The 23,745-nt window shown below is 46.0% G+C and overlaps 1 protein-coding gene across 16 annotated transcripts in view; it reads left to right on the top strand.

Annotated features, from left to right (window-relative positions):
- The window catches only part of EIF4G3 (eukaryotic translation initiation factor 4 gamma 3), a 153,740-nt gene that overhangs the window by 53,684 nt on the left and 76,311 nt on the right, over nucleotides 1-23,745 (top strand). For 7 of the 16 annotated variants that reach the window (XM_035567890.2, XM_035567899.2, XM_050714858.1 and 4 more), the window contains one exon: nucleotides 18,180-18,275. In XM_035567890.2, coding sequence (XP_035423783.1) covers nucleotides 18,246-18,275 — 30 coding nt within the window. In that variant the 5' untranslated portion in view covers nucleotides 18,180-18,245. Of the gene's footprint in view, nucleotides 1-18,179; nucleotides 18,276-19,621; nucleotides 19,736-23,360; nucleotides 23,394-23,745 lie in introns of all 16 variants that reach the window. The other 9 variants (XM_035567884.2, XM_035567882.2, XM_035567883.2 and 6 more) reach the window with 2 other exon arrangements.

Raw genomic sequence — 23,745 nt, 5'->3', positions numbered from 1 at the left:
CAGCGTTGCAGAGCAAACCCTAATCTGTTCTCTGGCTTGTGTCATGTATCAAGAAATTCATTCCTGGTAGACCTTGTCAACAAAGGGAAGCTAATCATGTGGTAGATAAGAGGGGAAGAAAGAGAACGTTCTAGGCAGCCTCTTAAAAAGAAAATTCTAATCAAGGTTTTTTTCTTCCCTTAATATTTTCCTGTTGAGTCAGTGCGTACGTAGACAGCGGGCTCTGTGCCAAATCACCACTCCAGCCAGCCGGGAAAATGCTCGTTTCCTGTTCTGCTGGCTCTTATCGTCTTGGAAATGAGCGTCAGATTGTGTCACTCCAGTGTTGCTGGTAGGAGCAGTTTGACCTTACGTCCTCCATGTCAGCTGAGGATCCTCGAGGGCTGTAGGGGGTTATTTGTCCTCTGACAGTATGGGGCAGGCCCCGCGTGCTGAGTGAGAGGAAGCAAAAGCAAAATCAAAGTTATAATCCAGGCCCTGGCAGTGAGTGAAGCACCAGTCATTGCATTCTGCAGGGACTCCGGAGGAACGAGGTATTTTGATTCAGTTGCCTGAGGTCTGGACAATTTTTTTCCCTAAGTGACAGGGGAAAACTATCTACAGCTACAAAGCTGGGATTCAGTAGCAAAATAGGAAAAATAGTTGTTTCTGTTCTCTTGCAGAATGGGATTGCCTCTGACCAGGTGCTTTCACTGTTACGGGTTCCCATCAGTTGACCCTCACATTTGCAGTGGAAGTGATGGTAAAGAATGAAAATGGAAGGCCCTGTACCTGGGGCAGTTCCACCAGTAAGGCTTAAAAGGGGTTTGAGTCTCTTGAAATAAGCGGTTAAAGCGTAACCTGTTCCCAGAGAAAGTTTTCTGTACCCTTGAACTGTTAGAGGTTTGGGTTAACTTAAGGTTGTGGTGTTAGTTTTGTTGTTGTTGGGTGGGTTCTTTTCGTTTCTTTTTGTTTTGCTTTTAACACTAGAATTCTGAATATTCTTACCTATACCTTACCTCACTTTGACCCCTGTCAAATGCTGAGTATCAACATTATATTATGGTAACAAATTCTCCAGTTTAGCAGGGTGTTAGATGCAAGTGTTAGCTTTTTATTGCATCTATCATTTTTCTCCTGTGGGTTTCATTGAATGCCCTCTTGTGCTTGCATTAAGAAATGAGGTGAGTGGAAGTCTCCTGTTTCCAAACGGCTTTTTGGGGGAAATTCTACAATGACTTCATTTATTTGTTTTCATTTGGATAAACAATCGAAGTCCTTTAAATCTCTCATCACATGTGAGTTTTTTCCATGCTGTAATTGTTCTTTTCATCTGTTTGGCCCCCTTGAATCCTGCTATTTCCCTTTTGATATAAAGGGACCAGAGCTGACGTGGTGCTCTGATGAATGGTTTATTACTGATTTCTGTAACAGCAATGTGGCATTTCAAAGCACCGCGTATCGTAACAACCCATGCTGTGTTCATGATGGAGCACTGAGCAAAGGTCGTCTGCGTTTGTCCAGTTGTGCCTAACGTGTGTGTTCTTGATTTGAGAGAGTAACTAAAAAGATAAGGAAGAGACCGCTCCATTTGAGTTAGAATCTGATTAAGGGGTTGTCGTATTCTCCCCAGAACCATGACTCGCTGAATATTCTTAAAACCGAGTCTTTTCAAGGTAGGGACTGCTGTTTAGTCAGCAGTGAATGAAAATATATACACATGGTTTTGGGCTTCAGATATTACTACGGTCTAAAAACCATTTTGCCAGAGTGATAGCACACGCGTTACTTGTGTGGCCCCAAATCGCTCTGATTGCTGACTGTCAATGCAGTGCTCTGCAAAGAGATCAGCCCCTCACTCGTGTCTGGTATCTCAGCATCCCTCCTCTGGGGGCTCGGAGCTGCTGCTACGTTCTTCAAGTGGGGATCTTCCAGAAGCAGTAATGTGGAGGGGAGCAGAAGGTTAATAAATGCTGCATTTCCACAGATTTCTACCCATGGCATATGTCTGAACCTCCTTCCTCCCTTCGGCTTTGTGGCTTGAAATACTGGGCAGATGACTGGAATTGAGGGATGGCCACAGGCAGCAGAACGGGGGTATCTTCTGTTCCAGCCATCTAGACGTGAGGCGTAAGGAGCGGTCCCCTTGCTGTTCTGACGGCTGTAAAGCTGTTCCAGTAAGTCTGGGTGGTGGGAGCTAGGTAATGCCTTAAAATGCTGGTAAGTGATACAAGGAGCTGCTGTTCTGTACAAAAAAATCCAGGCGGTGAGGCAGCGGGACCGCTCCACAGGGCTGTGACGAGGTTCCAGCGTGGTACTGGGTGTTCTGTGGGAGCCTTTGGGAACCACGGCTAGGATGAGACAGATCAGGAGGATGTACGGAGTGTTTAGTGTCTTGTGGGAAGAAAAGTCAGGTGCAAATGTATGTTGTACCTTTGTAGCTGGCTTTCCTTTAACTTTATTTAAAGAAACAGAAACAGATGTCTTGCGCAGTGCTGTGTGCTTTGGTGTTTTTCTCACTCATTCTTCTACCTTTTCCATTTAACATACCCAAAGCAGGAGAGAGGCTTGCTGTTAGGCTTCCTCTGAAGACTTTCATAATGATCAGCCTCTGGCATTTTGCTGCCCTTCAGAATTAGTTTCTGTAGCAAAACTAGAAGAGCTTGTCAGCGATGAGACACAGTCCCACACCCCCTGTCTCCGCAGCAAGAGGCAGCGTTTCTGCTTCCCTCAGCCTTCCCAGATTCCAGGGCCTTGAAATCATGCTGCTCCCTGGAATGTGTTGAACTCCGCTAGCGTTTGGGAATGCACAGCACATGTTGCCGCAGTGATGTTATGGCCAGATGTGGCCCCACGTACGCAGAATTTCATATTTCTGCTCTTTGCACGGAGGGCCCCCCGTGCAGACTGGGAGAGGAGCGGCACATCTCCTCTGCCTCCTCTCTGGGCCTGCAGACTTCAGGGGGGACTCGAGACAATTCACTTTCTCAGCATGCAGAGAAAAGGAGAAATCAGTACAAAGGAGCAGATAAGTTTCTCCCTGGGCATGGCTACCGGGGCGAGTTATGATGAGATCAGGTAGGGGAGATCATGGGGTTGCAGAACGCAGGGCACTGCAGGGTTGCTGCTTGCCCGAGCTCTCTCATCCTGTGCTGGATGTGAGGTAGTCCAGTGCGAGTAGTGCAGGCAAAGAGCATTCACACGGGCAGTTAACACAACGCAGCTGGGAAGCTGTAAATCTGCCCCCCTGCTCCGGCTTTACGTTACAGTAATTTATTGTGTAGTCGTGCCTTAAGAAGGGAGTAACGATAAAGTAGAGCTCTTCTAAAGCAACCAGACTGTGACTTGGAAGGAGACCACAGAAAAATGCTTCTCTCTGTCCACCAAGTGATCAAAAGAGGAAGAGGAGCTCTTCCAGTCATAGTGGGAGCAGGAGGAGAGGGCAGGAGGCAGCGTGCAAAGCTCAGGGCATCAGGAGAAGACAATTTCATCTTCTTCCCCAAGACCTGGGAGTGTTTTGAAGGATCCTGGGGAACAAGTGTAGTAGATTCTGGCACGTGAGATGAAGCAACACAAGAGGAGAATGGTTCAGAAACGCTGTTCCAAAAGACTCTTGGCTTTCTCTGCCTTAGCTTTAAAAAGTGTGGGCTCTGATGCGTGTGCTGACGGATTCCTTTAGTCTGGGACTACAGTTTGTAAGCACTGACCGGCAACTCTTGGAACAAATCACCAGGAATTTCCTCTGTAATCAGTGAAAGCTCTAGGTCTTGTGATCACGCTGTGCGCTGAGCAGATCAGTGCTTCGTGCCCACAGCTACCTGTTAGGCTGAAATGATGGAGCAACCAGTAGCAGAAGACCCTGTGGCATCTAATGAGACCTTCCTCTGAAGCTGTTGTGTAGTTATTGACAGCTGTGTTTAATAATCCCTTATCCGTTTCTAAAAATGCCAAGATACACCCATAGAAAACAAAAGTGCAAGAGAGCTGAATTCTCAGGATCCTGGTATACAGAGACCTTGACTTTTAGGTGGCTGATTTAAATCCGAAACAGATTGTACCAGCTGAAACTTGTTACCATCTGGTTCTTTGCCTTAAGTGAAAAGAGTTTTGTGGTCTCATTCTGGTCCTCAAAAATGTCACCATAGCTAAATTAGCGTTTGTAATAGCAGTGAGACATTCCTTAGTACCTTAAGGTCTGGGAATCTGTGCCAGGAAGCATGTCTGTATGCCATCTGTGGCATGTTTATAGGCAATCCCCAAGCCCCTTTTTTATTACCTTGGATCCTTTCTACAGGAGCTGGAATTCTGTTGTAACCATAATGTTTATTCACTATTCCCTCCCATCATTCATTGCCCAATTTAGATTTTAGGTGCTTTTAATGAAGTTACATTTATTTATGAATTGGAATGGAAGAAGGAACGTAACTTAATCCCAATCTCACCTCTTTGCACCCCAGGGTAAGTCAGGTGCCCTGGGACGAGCTGTTTGCTCCTCGCGCTGGAGGCAGCGACCCTCTGCGTCTCGTAGCCGGCAGCCTGCGCCTGACGCTCCTCTTCCCCCAAACGCAACCGTTCCCTGTTATCTGCGTCCATGTGTACTTTGCCACAAAAAAGCAATTGCTGTAAGGTCAGATAATGACCTAAACTTCCATGGTCCCTGAAGCACGAGGGGCTCTCTAATTTTATCATCTCGTTTGTGCAAACACCCTGTCCTTCATTTTTCTGTTTGGAGAACATCTTCGTGGACACCTTTGTCAGAGTTGGTTCTCCAAGCTCACCGCTGAACTCTTCGCCCCAGAGAGCTTTTCTGTACAGGAAGCTCCTCGTTTTGTGTAAGGTGGTGTTGTAGCAGATTTCATGCCAATTAAAAATGCACGGGGTCCCGTAACTTGTGGAGAGCAGGTACGGTTGCCAGATACTAATTAGCAATTATCTTTGCAGCCACAATGATGTGGACATAGAATGAGAGATCAAGCTCTCCTTGCGTAAACGAAGCAGTCGAGGCTGGACCTGGTCAAGAGAGAAGCCTGCATCTGCATGCTGCCTCTCTTCTGCCTCTGAACAGCAGATTTCAGTGTCTTGGGTCTTCTGTCTGTACCAGATATGGAACGTACCCTCTTCTGTACCAGATACAGGGTACAGAAAGCGTAAACAGCTGGACCTGTGGCGCTGCTTTGTGTGCAAGAAACCTGTCCTCCACACATACACAGTGATGTATTTTCCTGAGCAGCCAGTAATTCCACCTCTCGTACTCCTCCCTTCTTTCCTTGTGCATGCTTCTGTACATCTGGCTCGAGCTTCTTCACAGTGAATATTAGTAATGCAGCTCACTAATTTGGAGCTTGTGAGGAATACATGACTTCGGGTGGAGATTTGAAAATACGAGTTGCTTAATAGCTGATAAATCCAGGAGAAGTGTAATCTTCTTCTGGCCTTTGTGTTGAAGACCTGCTGGATGTACAGCTGAACTCTGTGTTTTGTAATAGGATTAGCAGTTTTTTGATTGGGTTAATAATGCTCGGAAAATTTGCTCATATAACGTCTTTCAGTGTTTTTGATTCATCGCTGTGCCTTTTGCTTCCTTAGTTTAAACCTGTGCTGGAAACTTAAAACATGTCTGTGTCTCGGCACCTGCTGTCAGCATCTTTTGGGCTTCAGGATGCTTTTGGTATGAAAGCTCAACTTTGTAGCTGTCTTCTAATTTGGGGAATGCAGCTGTGTGTAAGAAGAGCTGCAGGCTTTTGGGGAAGGGAGATCTGGGATAGTGGGAAAGGCCTAATACAGCTTTAAGTGCAAATTGATGCTATGAATTTCAATAATTATTTAACCTTGGAAATAGTTAACATTTCAAAGTCACAACGTTGGTGGGATGAATTGGCTTTAGTATTTGTGCACTTGGGAAGAACTGGAAACAGCCTTTCCTTTTTTTAATAAGGAAGGAGGAAAATCTGTTATGATTTTATCACGTACATGTGCAAAGCGAAGATCACAGCACAAAAGTTGAGCCTGGTTAGGACTAGGCCTGTTTCCGGACCCACCTCTTGCTGCTGCTAGTGCTTTTTACTGCTTTGAGGGTGTTCAGTGAGAACAGTATTTAAAGCTTTTCTGTGTGGTCTCGTGTGCCCAGCAGGTGAAGATTTGTGTTTTTCTGCTCCTGCTTGAGCTTGCTTTCTTTCAGGTGTAACCTGGCCCGGTTTGTGTCTTCCAGGCCCATCCACCCTGGTGTAAATGTAGTTATTTGAATAAGAAAGCTTGCAGTAGGTGCCTTGGCCCCACAATACATCTGGGATGCATGATCTAGGCGAAGAGTTTTCTTTTGGCTTGTGATAGCATGGTGAATCAAAAGCAGTTTAAATGTTACCATTAGCTTTTGGTGGTGCTGTTGTAAGTAGCATTTTTAAAAGAACGTTAAACTCTTCTGTAGTGATTTTAAAACATCACCGATCCCTTTCTTCAGGAGAGTTCTGTGCATATTTTCTGTTATCACAGTCATGCGGATTGAGTTTTATATTGATGCTTTTCAGACTTTACTACTTGTTGAAACACATTTTTATTCATAATAGAAAACAAGAAAATAATGTGAAGCAACTTGCCAATTTCCTTACATTTAGTAATTTCTATTCTCATATTCCTTCTGTAATAATACCTTCTGTTCCATGCAATTTCTTGCATGCTTCAGAAAAATACATGGTTATTAACAAACACAATGTTGCAGAAGGCAGTATGTCCTAATAAACACTGAAGTCAGCACAAAAGTCAGAGCTTTACGCAGTTTGCATTTGTAAACATAAAGGGAAAAAAAAATCCCTGTGAATTGATAAAACTGGGGAGAAGCAAGTTTGTTTGCTAGCTAGAGAAGCTTTTCAAGTGGTTTGACACTTGACTGTCTAACAAAACCGTATTCTTGGAATTCATGAAAACCCAGCAAGTGACTTTGTCACTCTTCCATAAAAAGCGTTTCAGAGTCGGAGCCCTTGAATGACTGGCGTCCACAGTTAGCGTGGTGCCAGCCGAGGGAAGTGCTGAGCTGTAACCTCTAGAGCCATTTGCAGCGTGGGTAAGGAGGATTGCCCCACGGGGTGAGGGTTTGGGATCAATAAACAGGTTCTCCTGCGAGCAGGACTCTCGATGAGCTGCTCCCCGTGGCAAGGAGCAGAAATTATTCGATGATTATGGAGCAGTGATTCCACTTTTAGCTCCCTGTGGCTTGAAAGAGCTGCGTCCATGTTCTCCGTAGACTGCTCCTTATGGTGCCGTTAGACAGTTTGGTTGCTTTAAATTTTCCAAATGTGCACAACATCTTATTCTGGTATTTCTGTGCTTCAGTGTAAGGCAGTATATTTTGAACGTTCAGTCTGATTTATTCCATAGACTCGTAAAATCCAGTCCAAGCGGCTGCCGAAAGCAGGGTCAGCTAGAGCAGGTCGCTCCGGGCCATGGCCACCTGGTTTGGGTATCTCCAAGGATGGAGACTCCACAACCCAAGTAGCCTCGTTTCGTTATATGTAAATGGAATTTCTTGTAGTTCAACTTGTGGCCATCTCCTCTTGTCATTTCACTAGGTATGACTCGGGAGAGTCTGACTGTCTTCTGTGCGCTGTCCCATCAGGTGTCCCCTGAGCCTTCTCATCTTGAAGTTAGTCCTGGCTGTCCCAGCTTCTCCTTGTGTGCCAGATGCTCCACAACCTTAAAGATGGTCATGGCCCATCGCTGGGCTCTCATGTCCAAGTCTCTTTTGTACAGGGGAGCTCAGACCTGGCTCTAGCGGGGTCTCACCAGCGCTGAGCAGAGGAAGGATCTTTCCCTCGACCCGCTGGCAGTGCTTTTCCCAAGGAACCAGTAACGCTGCAGCACAGACAGGGGCAGATGCAGCTTCCAGAACTGGTTGCGCTGGTTAACCAGAGGGGCTGATGCTGAATTTATGGCTCATGTCCTTCCTGTCCTAGTCTCAGGTGACGTCCCTACGCCACATAGCGCTTGTAAGATCAGCTCTAGGTTTTTGTTGGGTCTTGGAGAAAACGAGGAGAAAAGGTGTGGACTAGGGCTTGCAGTGGACTAAAGGTTGTCTTCCCAAGCAGAAGCGTTCATCCTCAAAGTTCATGTTCCAGTTAAATTAGGGCAAAATTTTACAGGACAAGTGAAGAGCACTTTATAACTCGGGTTTCTGCTGAGATTCAGAGGTCTGCTTCCAACAGTGGAGGTGTTGGAATTTCTGCCCCCAACACGCATGCACACGCAGACAATATTTTTGAGTACCTTCGTTACGGAAAATACTGGTTCCCTTAATTATGCAATGGTCGTTACCAGACCACCCCTGGGCTCCGAGCCGTGTGCTGCAGTCTAGGCGGGGACTGGCATTTCAGTCCCTCTAAGACGCCAACTAAATCCACACTAGTATTTACAGATGTTATGAAATGATAATCTGCTGTGGCTTTATCCTTGCCCTCGTGCCTTCGTTAGCAACAGTTTGAACTTAGGCAGATAATATTCCGTGTGATGGGTTGTGACAGCCACAATAAACGGCTGCCTGGGAGGATGACAGCCGCCTGCAGGACATCTGTCCACCCCGATGTCACAAAATTACCCTACTTTAAATATTTCACTCTGCATCTTCAGGTGTCCACAGCACTGGGGTCTGAAATTAGGCTCCTGGTTATCAGCTTGAATGTCTTGGCCTTCTGCTATTAAAAATAAATAAATAAATAAAAAGCCCAGTGATTGTTTTTCCTTCCCAAAGCTGGGTTGTGCTTACCTTAGCTCGAAGCACTGTGCCGAGGGATGCTTGCGTCCAGCGCTGCGGCTGCTGATAACAGAACCCCGAGGATTGTGCAGCACTGGGGTTAAAAACACAGGGTGAGCCTGAACTTCTGGGAGGCAGCGCGTCAAACAGGGACACTTTGTCTTGCTTTTCCCTTTCACCCTCCTCCTTTGTAACGTCCCTACAAGAATAGTAACTGCAGTGTCTTAAGCAGGAAGGAAAAGAGTGTGTATCTTGTGTCTGGGTGCCCTCTGCACAAACCGTCTTTGTCCAGGGAACAGGAAACCACATTTCCTTTGCCTTCTTCCCTTGGTGGGAATGCGATTTTTGATGTAAGAGTAGGAAAAATGCCTGTAGTTCTGTGGCTGCTACTTAAGGCCTTGTTTCCCTGCTCAGCTTGCTGCATTTGCCTGCTTGAAAGTGTGGTGCTAAATCATGTGAAGCCATAAAAAGGTTGTTAAAAATTTAGCAGGGATGGTAATGACACAGATGAGAGACCCTGAGATAAACTGCTGCAGAGGAGTAAAGATAACAAAGGTTGAGCCACGTTTGTCAGAGAAGTAATTCTTCCTGGGTCAGGATATTCTCATCCTCCTAAAGGCTGAGTTTTATGTTTCTCAATGCGGGGAATTCTCCTGAAGGCTGGGCTCTGGACGAAGGGAGGAGGGAGCGAGTGGCCAGCGAGGACACCGGTGTGCTTGCCATGAGGACAGCTGAGGACAGGGACTGCTGCAAGCAGCACAGGCTCTTCCTGGTCTGGAGTTTGGTGAATCCCTAAAATCCACCCCTAGAGGCCAAAACACTTTTATAGAGACACCTGGAACTGAGTACCTGGCGTTTTGAGGAAATGTTTTTGAAAAAGCCGAAATACTTCAACTCCCCAAACAGTCACGGTTCCTTTTACTCTTTGCTTCCCTCCAAATCATAGCCGTGACCCCCCCTAGTAAATTTGCAAAGACTTTGCACCCATGTAACGAGCTCAGCCCCTTCATCAGAAACAGGGTATTTGTGCTGCCAGCTCAGTTCTGTAGATCTAGTGTTAAATTCTGTTTGAAAGTGGAAACCTCTAATCTGCATAACCTGTTCAGTGTCACAGAAGAGCTGCCGTACTTGCCTCGTTGGTTTTAATGGGACTTTGAATATTCCAAGTGACAGATAGTAACATACGCAGAAGAAGAGTGTTTTCAAGTTACTGGTGCATCCTAGAGGGTAGGAGCACTGCCTGGTAGAGAGTTGGCAGAGTAGAACTACATGCATTATTTTTATTTTACAGAGATTCTATGATGAGGATGAGCTGATTTCAGTGATGCTGGATAATTTGCAAATGAGCTGATTAAAATTTCAATTAAAATTGAAAGTCTTGATGTGATATATGCCAAAGAATTGCATATTTGAACACATAACTGTGAGGGGGGCTCTATTTGAACAGAATAACCTGAAGGTGTCTGATTGCCTGCAGTTGAAGTATCACTGGAAATAACGAAAGTCAAACCACGAGCATTTAGAGGGGAATTGCCCGTGTTTATTGCTTCAATCGTTGTGCTATTTTTACATTTGGGATGGTTCAGCTGCCTTTTAAAGCTGAGACAGTTTACGGGAATAGTGTGAGAATATGTTTTTACGCATTCTTTGAGAGGGCAGTGTGTAGAAAAGCCTGGGAAATGACTAAATTAAATAGTTCAGGCTTCTCCATCACTGCAATGTTTGCAGATGAGCTGGTTCTGTGTATTACGTACGGTCATAACAGACACTGCAGACCTTTTCCTAACTAAGTCACTGCAGGCATCAGCTTCATACTCGCTTGTCGTGATCCTGCTTGGCTGACTGCAGGGCACGCCAGGAAAAAAGCAATGGGACTGGGATTATCTAGTTACAAAATAGTAATAAAAATGGGTGATGTTCAAAAGAAACATTGGGCAGGAGCCACGTGGTTTGTGCTCAGGCACAGGACCTAGCTTGATGTGGTTGCAGCGCAGGTTTCTAGGTGTTGTAGTGACATCGGTACATGTCCAAGGGAACATGTTGAGCACTAACACAGCTCGCTCCTGCGGGATGTCTCTCAGCTGTTTGGGCACTTGGTTCCCTTCTTCCACAGGACTTTATTCCTGTACGTGCTCATTGGGAGGGCTACTGAAAGAATCGAGGTGCTTTGGTTTTGTTGTGCGTTTGTCACCAAGGGGGGCATTTCTAGCTCGTTAATGTGGTTGAGACATAGCCAAGAGCAGTGCCGAAACCAGAGGGGCAGAGGGACACTGAGATGGTCTCGTGTGGCTGTTGTGGCTTCTTATGGTGTTGATTTCTGAGTGCATGTGGGTTAAAACATCTGAGTCTTTGCTACCTGAACTTGTCCCGTAGGTTGCTAATTCCCTGGGTAGGTTGGGAGCTCGGGAACTCAGAGTTAAGAAGTGGTTTTACTTTGGCTGTTGCCAATACACCAGTTAGGTCAACAGTTGCTTCATTTCTCCTTTGGTCATCCCCCTCCCTGGGAGAACAGCCGGGGACGCTGCCAGGACCAGGAGCCCTTCAGCCCTTTGCTTGAAGCTGCCGGAGTTCGTAAGTCAGCACCCCAGATGGGAAAATGTGTGTGTCCTGTGCCTCTTGTGGGTTGTAGTGGTAGTAATTTGGGGCTGTACTCGGATACTCTGGCCCTAGCTGTTATTTCTGCCTTGCAATAACATCAGATTAAAAAAATAAAATAATAATCTTGCTGTAACATTCAGTCTTTGGAAGTTTTAAACAGTTTTGCAGTCACTTGAAGGCAGCACCAATGCTGAAAGACCACAGGAGCAACTGGTTTGGGTTTGGGGAAAGACTGAACGGGGCCTCTGGTAACGCTGAGGTCACACCAACTTACACCTCTCCCAGAATTGAGGCCACTCAGAAAGTGAAGCTTGAGGAAAAAGGAAGATGCCGGCTCTGTAGGAGGGGCAGTCTGAAGGAATGCTTCTGGCATGTGGCTGCCTGTGGGTGAATTTATTGGGCAGAAATGAAGCTAGGGGTTTTAAATTACCCTCTTATTTTTAAGAGCTAAATGCGGAGAAGTTGCTGGTTATTGGGTGCTGTATGCTTGCAGTCTTTCAGGTGGTAAAACGATTTGGGCTGTGGGTGGGCAGAGTAAAACCAACTCACCAAATACACGGTGGTTCAGGATTACAAGCCACGTCTTTTCCTTCTGCGCTTGCAAACCAAGCAGTGGTTTATGCTGCTGCAGGGATTTCTTCACCTGCATCCCTGGCCAAACTGCTGCTGTCCAGGCCAGTGACCCAGGGGAAAGCTTTCTAAGAGGCTTTTCTGTGCTGAGAAACCTCCTCGAGGGCTGCTGCATCAACGCAGCCGGGTCCACATTCCCTGTTGTGGTTTTGCTCGAGGAAAATAGTTCAGCATTTGGAGGGAGAAACGAGCCTGATTGTTAAAAGTAGGGCAAGAAAGGGAAAACCATGCAGTGAGTGATCTTGCCGTTGACTCTGTTGCAGTGTGTTGTCTTGTGCCTAGCTCCAGGAGCAGTTGTGCTTTGTGTCAGGTAGCCTGTATACGTAAGATTTTGTAATTTTGGGGCAGGAGCCCTCAGGGTGAGGAACCCCGAGGGAGTGTAACTCTGCATGCCCACCTGGAGTGGCTTTAATCAATGTTTGGTGTGTAGCTGGGTCGGGGAGCACCCTGGTTACGAGACTGCAGAGACACCGGTACATCAGAGGCGTAAGCATGCGTGGGGTTTTGTTCGGGGGTCTCCTGGGGCCAGGGATGGATCTTGCAACAGTTTTATCCTCAGTTTCCAGCTGATGCATGCTTCCTGTACTTGATGTTGGCATAAAGCGATTCAAAATCATTTTGAAAGTCCGTGTGGTGACGCTTCCAGTGCACCTTTAGCTGGGCGCCCTCAGTTCGTGGGCACAGTGACAGAATCTCACCCGAGATACAAACCACTACAGCAGGTATCGTTTGTCTCACCGCAGAGAATCGCATTCCCCTCTCGTGTCCATGCAGGAAAAATGGCCTTTGGGGTTGCTCCGGGATAGCTGCCTTTGGCCCAGCGTGCTTCGTATTGTTATAAAATGTTTTGCTTACGCTGTCATGTTCCTCCCAAAGAGATTAAAGCATTTTGCTGGCATTCAGCTGAGTTTCAGCTCGCTGTGGATAGGAGCGCGGTTGCTGCCTTTGTTACTGGTGAGTAACTGGAAGTCCAAAGCCTTTCACACCCAAGGTCACACCAGGGATCAGCGATAGAGCGGCAGGCTCCTGAGTCACGGTCATGCATTGAAATCGCAAGACCATTTCTCCTCCTGCTATGTAACTTCAGTAAATATAGACCCATCAAACTTCTTCCATGAGTCAAGGGAGGACTCGAGAAGCAGCAATGGGGCTTAACCCCTGCCCGTGCCAAATCTCGCCAGGCTGCTGAAGGCAGGAGGCTCAGGAGCAGCACCTTTCTGCCTGGGGATTTAAGAGTTTTGTTCCAACAGGAAAAATTTCCACTGGCTGCGGGAGGCAGAGAGCTGCGTGACTCAGCTTTTTCTGAACCTGGTGTGTGTACTTTGCCTGTTTATTCCCAGTACAGTCAGTACTGAGGGAGTCATGTTACGCAGCAGGCACAGTGTTTATTAACCAGCTCGGGAACTGATCTAAGAATAACTTTTTTCATTTGTTTTGTTGGTAGTGATTTTTTTTATTTTCTTTTGCTTAGCGCAGCTAGCAGCCCAAGGTGGGAACTCTGCACAGAAAACAGATAGAAAGGGTTTTCCCCAGCAAGTTGCAGGAATCCATAAACACAAACATTATTGCCTTCCCCCCGTGGATAGCCACGTCTGAAACATAAAATCACTAAGATGAAAGCTTAAGGAAAGCAAATTGCTCTGCCTCAGAAGTGGAGCAGCTCAGCAGCCGTCCATTCTGGTCCAGCTCAGGGTGCTGCAATTATTGAACTTGAGGGATTTCAGTGTCAGCGTTTAGATGCTTCTGGACCAAAATTTGTATACTGAGTGATATTTGCTTCCCTGCATTCCCCTCTGTGGTAGTTTATTTAGGGAATTTGGGGAGCATTTCCTTGCTGATCTCTTCATTTGTTCACCCTCATCCTCAGTGTTTCAGCCACGGTGCATAAAAGCCACGCGTTTCCAGCGTGACTGAACATGATTATAATCACCTTGCGTACCTATTGAGGTGCTTGGCACAGAAAAAGTCCTTTTGACAGATAAATACGTGCGATACTTTAAAGCAGCCTACTTGTCTGAAAAGCAGTGGATTGCTGTGATTTATTCTGTTGGTCGTTTTGGTGAGGTTTTTGTAGGCTACCGGGTACTGCAGATATCTACAAAGCACTTTTTTTCTTTCCTCGTTATGGTGTTTGACACAGATACCAGGGAAGGCACACCTCCAGCTGGTTCGAAGCATGCCAGGCAGAAGCATTTGTTGTTGTTGTTTAAGAATTGTGAAACACGTTTATTTAGATGAAGTTTGTTGTCTTCAGCGAAATTTGTCTTGCACTCACTTCTCAAGGCTGCAGTTGCGAACCTTGCACTCAGAGCTGTCGTCTGGGCTAGGAACAGCACTGGCTGCCCAAAACATTCCCTTTTTTTGATGACAATAATAGCAGGAGAAACCCTTCAGTGCCTGCTATTTAAGCCTTCATGTGATGTTGTTGTGTTTTTTTTTTTGTATGACTCCGTGCTATACTGACTCTGGGGTTTAAATGCTTAAACAAATTGAATATTCTGTTGCATCATCTTGCATTTGCCTCTCAGCCCTGCAAGTGTCAGAAATGACATCTGTTATCAGTGAGGTGGCTGTACTTAAATTTGGCAATGTATTTAAAAATGCCTGCTTTACAGTCATTCTGATAAAGCTCAGTTTTTTAGGCTTGGTGATAGCTGTGCTTCCTTTCTTATGCATTTCTCTGCTTGGTTGATGAAAAGAAAGCTGTGTTTTGGAGGTGGGTAGGGATGTCAGTAGTAGCATTGAAGTTGTATCTAACTTGGGCTCTATCCTTTTGTGTGCACGTTAAGCCTCAAGAAAACTTGTTTTTCCTGGGCCTGAAGAAGGGGAAGGATAGTTGATATCCTCCTCCCTTCTTGTTGAGGGGAGGAGCAGCTCGAACCATCTGGGGTAAGGTCTCTGCTCTCGAGGTACAGAGCAGGAGGCACAAGGAGCTGCCGTCAGCCAGTCCGTGTGTGTGCTGGTGTCCCCCAGCGCCGCCTGCCCTGCGAGCCTTCTGTCCTCCGTGGAGGGGAGCTCCAGCAGCGCGTGAACTGGCCCCGAGCCACCGATCCTCCGAGGGAAGAAGCCACCTGAATGTCAGCTTGGGCAGAAAGTCGGGAGCAAGGTGACAGAAAAGCAGAAGAACCTCACGGACAGAAAGACAGTAGCGTTTCCCCACGTCTCGTTAGTGCTTGATTATTCTACTCCATGGTGAGATCTCGTTGCTGTGGTGCCGTTGCCGCTGTGAGATGTGGTACATACTGTTTATGATACAGCATTGACATGAACAGCTCAAGCAGAATCACACTTGTCAAATAAAAGGGGAAAATATTTGATGCTGCATCTGACATCTCAAAAACTAGAAGGCTTCTTGCAAATTAGTTGTTAACATGAATGAGAGATTTTGCCAGCGGTAAGACAAGGATTGGACCACAGAAGCTCCTGAAGAGGAGGGGCAGCAGAAAACCTGCCCTGCTCGCCTGCTAGAGGTTGCTGCTTCCATAGCAGTAGCTGATGAAAACATTGAATTGCTCTTGAACCAGTCTCTTCTTCTGCTGTGTTGATACAAACTGCTGCGGAATAACACGCTTCAGCTAAATATTCTACCCAACGTGCTTTGGTATCCTAAACCACAGCAAAGATCTAAAGATGTACTTGGAGACAGAGATTTTTATCATCTCTTTGACCCAAAAAGCAGTGTTGAAAATCAGGGGGGAAATAACAGAACATCCTTCTGAGTTAGCTTGTGTAGTAGGAACGCTCTCGTAAGTGGCTGTGTTGGTGCTTGAGTTTTGCTCTGCAGTGATCGGCGTGGCTCCCCAGGCAGCAGTCAGGAGGTGCTGCAGCGGTTGGTGTTTGGGGTGAGACACTACTGCGGGGTCACGCTCAGTCCCCTCACCCTCTGCACGTCGTGTTTCAGTTCTTTATCCCAAACTGGAAAATTCCTTGGTCAGATTGTCTCTAGACTATGTTTACGTTTACCTTGCATTACAGGTTGATTAGCAGGAAATTAATTGGGGATTTTATGTCCAGGAATGAATCAGAACAGAAAAAGAGTAACGCCAAGACCCCCGAGGTCTCTGTTAGGCTGTCTGCGTGGCACAGGGCAGTTACGGTGTGTGCTGGGACATGCTGAGGTAACGTCTTTCAGTGGTCAGATGTGCCAAGATGCTCTTCCAATACAAGGCATACTCTTGCTCCAAAACCCATCCATATTTCCTTTGACACAAGCTAATTTTGGAACGGTTGAGGAGTCTGAGCTGTAGTAGGGTCTGTGACTTCGCTGTAGGACTCGGATTCAGCTGAGCTTTGTTTCTTCCATGTTTTTCTTTGATTAACTTACTCCTTCCTTCCTAATGCATGGGATAGCTGGAAGGTATTTTTCTCTGAGGGCTGAGAGACTTGATGAACATCAGCACAGCGGAGCAGGCTTAGCTGAAAGAGAGGAGGAAAAAAGTAGACAAAGGGGATGTGCAGACATTGCTCTCAGAACAGCCAGCGGGACAGGAGGTGGCGTGGGGCCAGGAAGGTGACGCCCATCGAGCCTGGGAGGTGCGAAGTGAGTTCCTGCTCTCGGGGAGGCTTCTTCCCCTCCTGCAGTCATCCACAATCAGCCGTCAGTAACTCCTGTTAGTGGGGATGCTTGCTTTCCTTAGAACCTGACATCAGGTGCTACTTCCACCTTGTAGGAGCTGGTTGGCAGTCCCTTGAAAGCCAGAATAGGCCTGCGTGTACTTGGCATGGTTTGCTAATTCAGACTCAGAAGTTTTACAGGCTTCAGCACCAAATTTTGGTTCTTTGTGTCGTTTCTAAACCATTCCTTGTGCTATTTGCTTGAAACAGAGCCTCAGGCTTTTTGCTGGATCACCACACCGTGTGAATCCTGTCTCGATAGCTATGAAACTACAGTTGCTTAAGTTTCTTTCTTCTTTCTTGAATACAAACAGATTTGGCCTACCAACTATAGCTTAGCTTAATTGTTTAAAATCTAATTATTCACATCAAACACAGCACAGTTCAAATCAAAGACACCTTGAAATGTGCCTGAGGGCTGGTGCAGTGAAACCTATTCTCTCGATACCACTTTATGGATTGAAAAAGTTTCCTTTTTTCCTTATACTTGCTTTTGAATTTTAATGCAAGGGCCATAAAATTCAAAGATGAGAAGATTCAGCAAGGCTGTGGCTTGCAGTGAGAATATATAGTAGTTCTGTGTACAGGGAGGTTTGGCAATGTTTTTAAGCATATCCTCTCCCATAATCTGTAAAGTGAGCCCAAAGACCTTCCCCCAGAGGAGACCCAAGACCTGATGAGCTCCTTTAATCGTAAGGTAAATCTGATGATACGCAACTGGAGGGTTAGTAGCGACTGTGGCTACCCTTGGGAACGCCAACATCCAGAGCTGGCACAGCGAGGCATCGGCCGTGCCGCAGGGGACAGGAGCCGAGGAGCAGGAGAAGTGGTTTGTGGAGTCGTGCAGGAGCCACAGGGCAGCATGTAGAGCCTGGGGGAATTCCTCTTGGAAGTGAAGGCTGTCACAGACTAGAGGCTGGTTTTTGGGCCAATGCAGTAATAAATTTAAAGAAAAGGTAAGCTTTTTATGGTTAAAAATAAAAAAAAAGGGGGGGGAGAAAAGTCCTCTGAAAGGAGGAATGTCTTGTTAAAATGTGTAATTGGCATAACTACAGCTCCAGTTTATTGTTACTTTGGGCAAATAACATGGGAGAGAGCATCTGGGAGTATAAATTGTTATAGCCCATTGAAATCAATGGAACTATGAACATTTACACAACCAATGGTCGGTCTTACATCTGTAACAATTTCAGGCAGTTTCATTGTGTTGCAAATGCTTTAAAGCAGCAGTAGCTTGTATTAAATGCATTCAAGCTTATTGCTTGTCATTTGTCGTATTTTAGAGGGTCTGCCAGCAATACCTATGGTTCCAGCTCTCCTTGGGGGCACACGTTTAGAGCAGGGTCAGGCAACAGGGCTTCAGTGACACAGAGCTGCGTTGATGTGTGCTTGCTCTCATGTTTTCCACTGTGGTGCTTCTGGAGTTTAGGGTGGTGTTGATAAATGGTTGGGTCCTCAACAGAGAAGGCTTTCTCCCTTGTAATCACCCGATCTCTTTGTGTGGTCTTTATCTTAATGGTAATCAACAGTCCGTCTGATAATGTGTTCACTTCCCATCTTTTGGGATGAATCATTTGATACACTCATTTTTTATTCACTTTTTTTTGTTCCCTGGCAGGCTCCGTACCCCTCAGGACAGAATGCAGCTCCAACCACGTTGGTGTACCCTCAAGCCCCTCAAACAATGAACACCCAGCCTCAGACCCGCTCGCCGGTAAGGGAGCCCATGTTTGCATCATCTTACATTCTTTCCTCCTTGTTTGCCTGTTTCTCTGTGTATGTGTGTGTCTATAACACTTAGCCAGTTCTCTGAAAAGTCTGTTTTACTGAACTGGAAGCACCTTCCAAATGGCAAATCTTGATTGCATTTTTAAATGTTATCATGGTAGGAGAATTTTCATTTTGAAGTGGCTTATCAGAAAAGAAGCAATGGAGGGATTCTCATCTATGTTCAAATAACTTGATTTATTTTTAGAATAGTTGCTTTCAGGTTCACTTCACATTAGAATTTAGATTCGTTACCAGAATCTTTCTCTTTGCTTCATTTTTTTTTTCTTAAAGGAAGTATTTGGTAAAGTGGTAGAACAAAGATCAGTAAATGAAAGCGACTCTCTGCAGCAGCACTCAGTCTCCAGTGGCCTGTGGGCTTCACTTCCGAGTCAGTGCCACTGGATCAGCTCTAGCCACCTGCTGTCTAGCACTGTGTAGGTGCTCACACATTTAAAGTAGAGCTTCTGTGCACCCAGATCTTTTTGTGGTAAGCCCTTTTTCATCCAAGTTGAGGTTTGGTTGTCCTCCATGATCTTTTTGTGTGTATTGTAATACTGCTCTGCTACCGTAGGCCTTTGGTTCCCCAAACCAGGCTCTTGTTGGGAAATCTCTGCTCGTAGCGCAGTTCCACATGGTGCTAGGAGACGCTCCTATGGCATCGCGTGCTTAGCCCTGCTTCTGCAGGCACAGTAGCGTGCCGTCATGATGTCTGAAGCCTCAGTTAGCCAAGGGAGCAGCAGTCCCTGCGTCTCTTGTGAATCCACATCTGCGTCGTAACACTTCAGGTTACGTATAAAACCACTGCACCATTCCCAGCACTCTTCTCTTTTTAGAGTAAGATGAATGCTGCTGAAGCATGGCAACTGAAAGCCTCCGAGACAGAAGTCTTCTGTTTGTCCACTTAACAGGTATAGTACAGGGCAAGCTTCCCCTACAGGCAGCTGCACCGATGTGCTTGCCCCGCTTCTGGAGATGTCACCTCCAGGGGATTTGCAGGAGGGTTAGTTCCGAGGCCTGTTGACCTCAGCGCTGATGAGCAAGCCAATTAATGACAGTTTTGATGATGTTTCTGTAATGTGGACAGCTGTGAATTTGTAACTGGATCCCACCACTTCTTTAGTACCCTGTTCTAATCAGTAATGTGGGATACTGACGGTAAAAATCTTTTCTCAGTAAGTATATTCAGCTTCTGTATCTCTTATTGTTGAAAAGCAAAAATAAATTTATATGGTTAGAACTGGAGCAAAACCTGACTGAAGAGCTGCATCTCTAAACCAGTTTTTTTGACAGCCCAGCAGAACAGTGCCAATACATTGCACAGACAACTGGAAGAGGAGGAAGGTTTTGGAACAGAGTCCGGTTTACAGGTCCCTGGCTGGAAGAGGCTGGATAAAATACTGCATTGTAAGCAATATAACAAACTGTACTCCTTCTTGCAGGCAATTGTGCCGATGGCACTATTTTATTTCTTTATTTCTTTATTTTTTTTACCACATCTTTTTGTTGGCTGATCTACAGAAATGCACTGATTTGCTTCTTTGCTAAAAGCATGAGCTACCATGGCAGTTTCTGCCAGGTTAAGTGGCAACAGAACGTCCAAAGTTGACTGGCAGTCGGGAGGGTCTGACCTGGTAGGACAGAGACCAGGATGACTTCGGGTTTTCCACTCAACAGATTGTTTTCAGGAGATTTGGCTGAAAATGTGTCAAATTGTAGGGATTTAGCCCTGTTATTGAGGAGGTATCGAGGAAGGATTTGTCTGCAGTTGTCAGCTATTTTTCTGTGGTCATGAACTACTTTTTATTTTTTTTTAAACTCTCCTGTATGCAGTTTTTGCCATCTGCTCTGCTAGTGACCATTTCCACCCCCATTACTAAAAGGCGCACACATAACATTTCATTCCACCTCCCCACCCCAAAACAAATGCAAGACGAGCTGCTCCTGAACTACTCTTGCATTTTGTTCTGGGCTCGATTTACCTCTTTTATTTTTAACTTTTTAAATTTATTTTTACCCTTCTTTTTTGGTGGCGAGGGGAGGGTGAAGAGGGGCTGAGGAAGAGGCAGCAGGACACCTTTGCCATGCGTAGGCTCTGTAGCATGGTCCCATCCGTCACACCGCCGGTGCAGCTGGGTGTAGGGGCTGTGGCACTTGTAGAGCAGCCAGAGCTTGCTCCGTGCAGTGTCTGCACCAAAGGGCTATTGGCAATTGCACGGTTCGGGCTTTTCTGTTCCTCCCTGGACAGCTGCCTTTGCAATCCAGCTGGCTCCATGGGTTGTCCCCGTTAGCTTCCTAGTGCCGATCCGATACCAGGAACGTCGAAGTGCAGCTCCAGCAGTGGGCGAGGAAACAGAATTGTTCAGCCCTACTCCAAATTCCCCGTTAGGTGATTTTAACACCAACCCCCCAGTTGTAGGAGGCCTGCCAAAAACCACGGTCAGCAAGGGAGTTGACCCAGAAGTGGTGGTTTTCTGCTAGGCATGCGTGTGCCAGACCAACGCCAGCAGGTAGAGACCATGCCCTGTCTCCAGCTGTGCATGGAGCAGTGAGCAGGACCATAAGGAGTGTGGGTGGCAGAAATGTTGGACCCAGTCTCCATAAAGTTTTCCTTTTATCTACCACCTTCATCTGACAGAAGAACAAAGTGTCTATTTTAATCCGAGCCAGCAGTGACTACAGTTTGTTCTGTTGCTTACAGCTACTAATAGGAATAAATCCTGTCAACCTGATTTTTTTTTTTAAATAAAAAAAAAAAGGAAAAGAAAAATTAAAAGAGAGAAGATCAATAGCCAATGGTGACCAGTACAAAATAGATTAGGGTATTTTTCACTAACTTTGAGGTTTTGTTTTTATTTTTTCTTGTAACACATTACTTTTTTGTCCACAATGGAATATACTTCAGCTTCTTAAGAAGTAAGCTTCCAGCTCTTGTTTTAAGCACAGGGAGAATTAATCTTTTGTGCAGAACAGTGATAAGAGATGTTCCTTGGCCTTCAAATTAAGCAAGACAAGGTTTTTGCACCCCATGATTCTTTTTAGTGCTTTATTTTACATCGGTGTATAACATGGTGTGTGGCCCCACCAGAAGGGCTTTTGCCAGCCCTTCCAGGGTAAGCGTTATTCCTTTTTCTCAAATGCATGACACTGAAAGTGTTTTTGAGGAGTTCTTCCTGAGGAAAAAAAGGACTTGAAGTGCATCCCCCCTCCTTAGGCTCCTCCTCCAGGTTACAGTTTCTCATCGCACCAGACTGATCAGCAGAGCCTCTGTCCTCTTCTCACCAGGAGGTTTGGGAGAAGGCCGGGAGTCTTTGAGTGCTTCTGTCCTGTGGTTGCTACTAAATTGGAAATTTTAGGTCTTTAGTCTTAAGAGTTGATAATCCTTTGCATTTTTTCTTAAATGGAAGGCTGAGGGAAAGTTTTCAAGGGTGTTTGCTAGGGGTGGGGAAACTGCTTGTTTAATCAGTGCAGGTGACTCTAAACTCCTACGTTAGTAATAGTCTGTGCACATATTTTCCTGTTTTTGAAGGCTTTTTATGACTTTTCATCCAAATGTCACAATGAGGTGAAGGTAGAGGGAATATATGAGCACCACTGCTGTTAGTAGACTACTTGGAAATGTTGAATATAGGTGATTAAAATGTTTATAAGGGAGAAAATCAACCGGACCAGTGAATATTTATACGTTGTTTCTCATATTTGAAGGGATTAAAATAGCTGGGAAGTAGGGCTGTGAGTAAACCCCACTCCACTTTTTCTTCCTGAAAAAAAATCTCTTATTAAGAAAATCGATAATTAGTAGGCAGTTTTGATCACCCTTCTCATTAGTACTTTTCTACATTAGAATATACGGTAGCCCTCAGGCAGAAAGTACAGCATACTGAGTCCCAGCACGTATATGCATGAGCAGAGGTGGGCTGGCATCGCGTGCTGCGGCACGTGCCCTACGGTCCCGAGCAGTCCCCGGCAGCGGCAGGTAGAGGCACGCCATGTGCTGCTGCAGCATGTGGGAAGTCACAGCGGGATCTAGTTTTGCTTGCTCCGTTTAATTATTGGAGCTATTACCGATAGGTTTATCTGCTCTCATCTTGGAGCTGTGCTGAGTACACTGAGAATTAAGAGTTTAAATACCTAACTTGGCTTCTGAACGAGGATACCTTGTCACCTTTATTTCTATTTTCCATTTCTTGCATTCATTTTTATTTCTATTTTAACAATCAGTTACTTATTGGAAAATGCTTTTAATATTTACCGAGCATGTTAAATTCTGAATACTTTCCTCCATATGTAACCCAGGTGGGTGGGAGGTGATTTAGTGGCCTGAGCTGAGGGCTGGGAACCAGGACCTCCTGTTCTCCAGGCAAGCCCTGCCCTGCTGCATCGGGCTCCCAGGGGCATCACGGGTTAACCTGTCGCCTTCGGTTTCAGAGGGGGGTGACAAATCCGACTCCTTAAGGAGAGGGGTTGGAGGATTCTATCGTGATCCTTTGAGGGGGGGGGAAAAATAAAAGACAATGAAACCACACGGTGTACATGTAAAGAACTGCCGGTTTGCCTTGCAGAGAGCCCGCAGCCCCCAGCCCGCAGGCTGTTAGCAGCGCCCGCCTGGCTCAGCCAGGCACCAGTCTCCATTCTCTGCTCCCACCAAATTTTTGGAACGGCTCTGAGTCCAGCTGCTTCAACCATTTACCTCCCCCTTAAACAGTTTAAAATCTTCACTGCTGCTTGTTTTATTTTTATTTTTTTTCCCAGGCAGGGTAAAGAATGCCTGCATTCATGCCTAGAGTGCCTTTAAAATGAGCAGCAGCTTTGGCTGTTTATCCGCCAGCTCTCGAGCAGCACACTTCCCCGTAGCGGTGTTCACTCGTTATATCTCAGTACCTGTCTGTCACTGTCCTGCAGCAAAGCTTTGACTGTTTGTGGTTTTTCTTGTGGGTTTATTTTGCATAGAGTGTGACATTTTGGTTTCGTTGTGGTGTTTCTGACTCTTTGTGCCTTTCCTTTTGTGTTTGTTTCTCCCGCCTTTCCTCAGTTTGCAGCGGGGCCTCGACCTGCCCATCACCAGGTACAGTACCCTGCCCCTTCATTACCATCCTAAACTAATTTGCTGGGGGAGGCGGGTGGTCGGAGGTTGTTCACCCACTAACTCAGAACGAAGGCTCGCTTTGGAAACCAGCCTCGTTGGTAGATACTAGCACCTGCATAACCTCGCTAACAAGCTGCCTGCAACGCAGAGTAACACTTAATTCCTGGTCGGTGTCACTGCACTCATTAACCACCTCACTTCCGCTATTTCCGTAGGAAAGGAGAACATGTATAAATTATTTCCAGGTATGTGTGAGATTTGCTTGTCTGTTCAAGTCGCAAGAAACTTTGCCTAATATTTCCCAAAGCAGCCAGCGCATTATGTTGCCTGA

This window comes from Cygnus atratus, chromosome 21, assembly GCF_013377495.2.
Source record: "Cygnus atratus isolate AKBS03 ecotype Queensland, Australia chromosome 21, CAtr_DNAZoo_HiC_assembly, whole genome shotgun sequence".
Classification (NCBI taxonomy): Eukaryota; Metazoa; Chordata; class Aves; order Anseriformes; family Anatidae; genus Cygnus; species Cygnus atratus.
The sequence above is the reverse complement of the archived record's forward strand: the minus strand, read 5'-3'. Positions and strand labels throughout refer to the sequence as shown.